Source organism: Trachinotus anak, unplaced genomic scaffold (assembly GCF_046630095.1).
Source record: "Trachinotus anak isolate AG129_WGS33_773 ecotype Australia unplaced genomic scaffold, CSIRO_AGI_Tana_v1 ptg000015l, whole genome shotgun sequence".
NCBI classification, from domain to species: Eukaryota; Metazoa; Chordata; class Actinopteri; order Carangiformes; family Carangidae; genus Trachinotus; species Trachinotus anak.
Genome location: NW_027273866.1, coordinates 17,052,401 through 17,055,000, shown reverse-complemented (window position 1 = coordinate 17,055,000; position 2,600 = coordinate 17,052,401). Strand labels below are relative to the sequence as shown.

General features: G+C 49.3%; 1 protein-coding gene across 1 annotated transcript in view; it reads left to right on the top strand.

Moving 5' to 3' along the window:
* The window catches only part of slc3a2b (solute carrier family 3 member 2b), an 8,128-nt gene extending 6,113 nt beyond the window's left edge, over positions 1-2,015 (top strand). The window contains exons 6-8 of the mRNA XM_071498620.1: positions 1-220; positions 534-593; positions 1,323-2,015. The exon at positions 1-220 is cut by the window's left edge and continues 96 nt beyond it. Of these exons, the coding sequence (XP_071354721.1) occupies positions 1-220; positions 534-593; positions 1,323-1,670 (628 nt within the window). The 3' untranslated portion in view covers positions 1,671-2,015. The remainder of the gene's footprint in view (positions 221-533; positions 594-1,322) is intronic.
* Positions 2,016-2,600: the final 585 nt, after the last annotated feature.

Here is a 2,600-nt window from a genome sequence, read left to right as displayed (position 1 = left end):
TGCGGGAGACGCGGACGCCACGGAGCGCGCTCAGTCCGTCCAGCGCTTGTACTCGTCCTCCAGCCAGACCACGCTGGCCTGGAGCCTGGGGGGCAGGGCCGAGGGTCACCTGGCATCGCTGGTGGGTCCGGCTCTGGTGAAGCTGCATCAGCTGCTGCTGCTCACGCTGCCCGGGACGCCCGTCTTCAACTACGGAGACGAGCTCGGCCTGATGGACGCGGTGAGGACGCAGCTGTAAAGGTTTTATTTCAGCAGTGCTGCAGGTTCAAGGTTCAAGGTTCAAGGTTCCTCCTCACAACCAGCAGGTGGCGCCACAAACATCCGACACAGTCTGGGTTTAAAGTTTTACTGTTGCTGTACCAGAGTAACTGCAGTACAAGTGGCAGTAGAGGTAGGTTTAGTTGTAGTAGCAGTACCTGGAGCAGCACCAGTACTAACATCAGCAGCTCAGGCTAAAACATGAATATTGATTATTACTGATTTATTATCAATTTCTCTTGATTGGTCTTGACATTTTATCATCTCTACTACAGGGAACCACGTTTCCCAAGATGCTCTGGGACTCTGACGAGGAGCTGAATGAGACTCTACAGGTAAACAACAGACACATCATATATATACTATTATACTGATACAACAACAATAATCTTTATTTATAGAACACTCTTCTACACCCGTGTACAGATGAGTACTGTGTACAGATACTGTGCCCAGTAACAATCACTGGGCAGAGACACGTCTTCAGGCTGAGACTGTGAAACCAGTCTCAGGACACGTCTGCGCTCAGGTCTTCGTCATCGTGACGGAGAACAGGACAAAGAGTAGACGCAACAGTAGCAGCAGCAGTGAGAGTAGTAGCAGGTGTAGTACTGATGTAGTACTAGTACTAGCAGCTGTTGTCGTAGTAGTAACATAGAGATAGAAGTAGTTGTAGTACCAGCAGAGGCAGCGCAGGCAGCAGTGATGGTTGCAGTAGTACCAGTATTTTTAGGAGTACATGTAGTAGAAGTAGTGGTAGAACTAACTGCAGTAGTAGAAGTAGTGTTAGTAGTAGTAGCCGTAGTAGAGGTAGAAAGACAAACAGCAGCGGTAGTACTACTACTTCTAGTACCAGCAGTAGATTTATGAGCAGCAGTAGCAGTAGTAGCAGTATGAGTACCAGTTGTAGTAGTACTGGGAGCAGTACTGCAGTACTGTTGAGGCCTGAGCGTCTGTGATGTCACTGATTTTTTTGCAGTATTATTATTAGTTGTAGTAGTACCAGCAGCGGTACTGCAGTATTGCAGTACTGTGTGTTGATGTCCTGCTCTGTCTCGCTGCAGGAGGAGAGGGCGGAGCGTCTGTCCTGCCGCAGCTTCTTCCGCAGTCTAAGCGAGCTGCGAGGGAAAGAGCGCTCCCTCATGTTCGGAGACTTCCTGCTCCTCTCGAACTCCTCCTCCTCCCTGGCGTACCTGCGGGTCTGGGATCAGAGCGAGCGTTACCTGGCCGCCTTCAACTGGGCCGAGGAGGCGGCGGTGCTGCAGCTGAGCCGTGCGACCCTCCCCCGCCAGGCGGCGGTGGTCCTCAGCACCAACAGCAGCGCCCTGCCCGCAGACAGCAAGGTGGACCTGACCAACCTGTGGCTCGGCCCCCGACAGGCCGCGCTCCTCAGGTTTCCCTACACTGGATAGAGCAGAGGTTCACTTTTATCTGTTGTCAGTTATCACCTCTAGACAAAGTGATGATTAAAGGCCCATTCACACTGGATTAAGATTGTCACAGCTGATCACTGCTGATCTCTGCTGATCACAGCTGATCACAGATGATCACAGCTGATCTCTGCTGATCACAGCTGATCACAGATGATCACAGATGATCTCTGCTGATCCTGAAATCCAGTCCACATGGGTTTTTCATCCAGTAACTGTTCCCTGGTGGTTCTTCATGTCTCCAGTGAGTGAAGATGTGATGTTCTGTGATGATGCACCTGTTCTCTGTGAATTGTGTGAAAACTAAATAAAAATAAGACAAAAGCATCTTCAATGTGTCTTTTTATTTGTAATGAGTTTCTGATCTTAACGTTAACTTAACGTTTTCTGGGTGAACTGGATATAATAACCAGAGTCTGTATCTTCACTGTGGCAGCAACAGAAGGGTGGATGTGAGCAGACTGACACCACAGTGAATCGGGGGGTGGGGCTCAGGTCTGGGGGTGTTTTTAGTCTGGAGTGGGACTCCACCCAGATTAAGGATAAGTGCCCCTCCGTCCTTCAGGGATATGCTACACCCTCTGGTTTGCAGGATTGATTCTGCAGCAGGATAACGACCCAAACACACCTCAGCTTTACAGGAACCACCTGAAGAGGGAGGAGTCCTGACGGTCCTGGACTTCCTGCGGCACCACACGTCTGTGGACCACCGTCCCATCATGGTGGGAGAACGTGGGTCATTGGGTTTTGTAAAGTGTGTCCCTGCCAGCTGAGGGAGTGTTTCAGTACCAGGACAAATACTAAGATATTTTGAAATTAATGTACACTTCTCAGAAATTCAGCTTTTTACTCAAATTAGTTAAATTATTATTTGTAAAGAAACATTTAGTATCACGCTCAAAACAAAGTCAT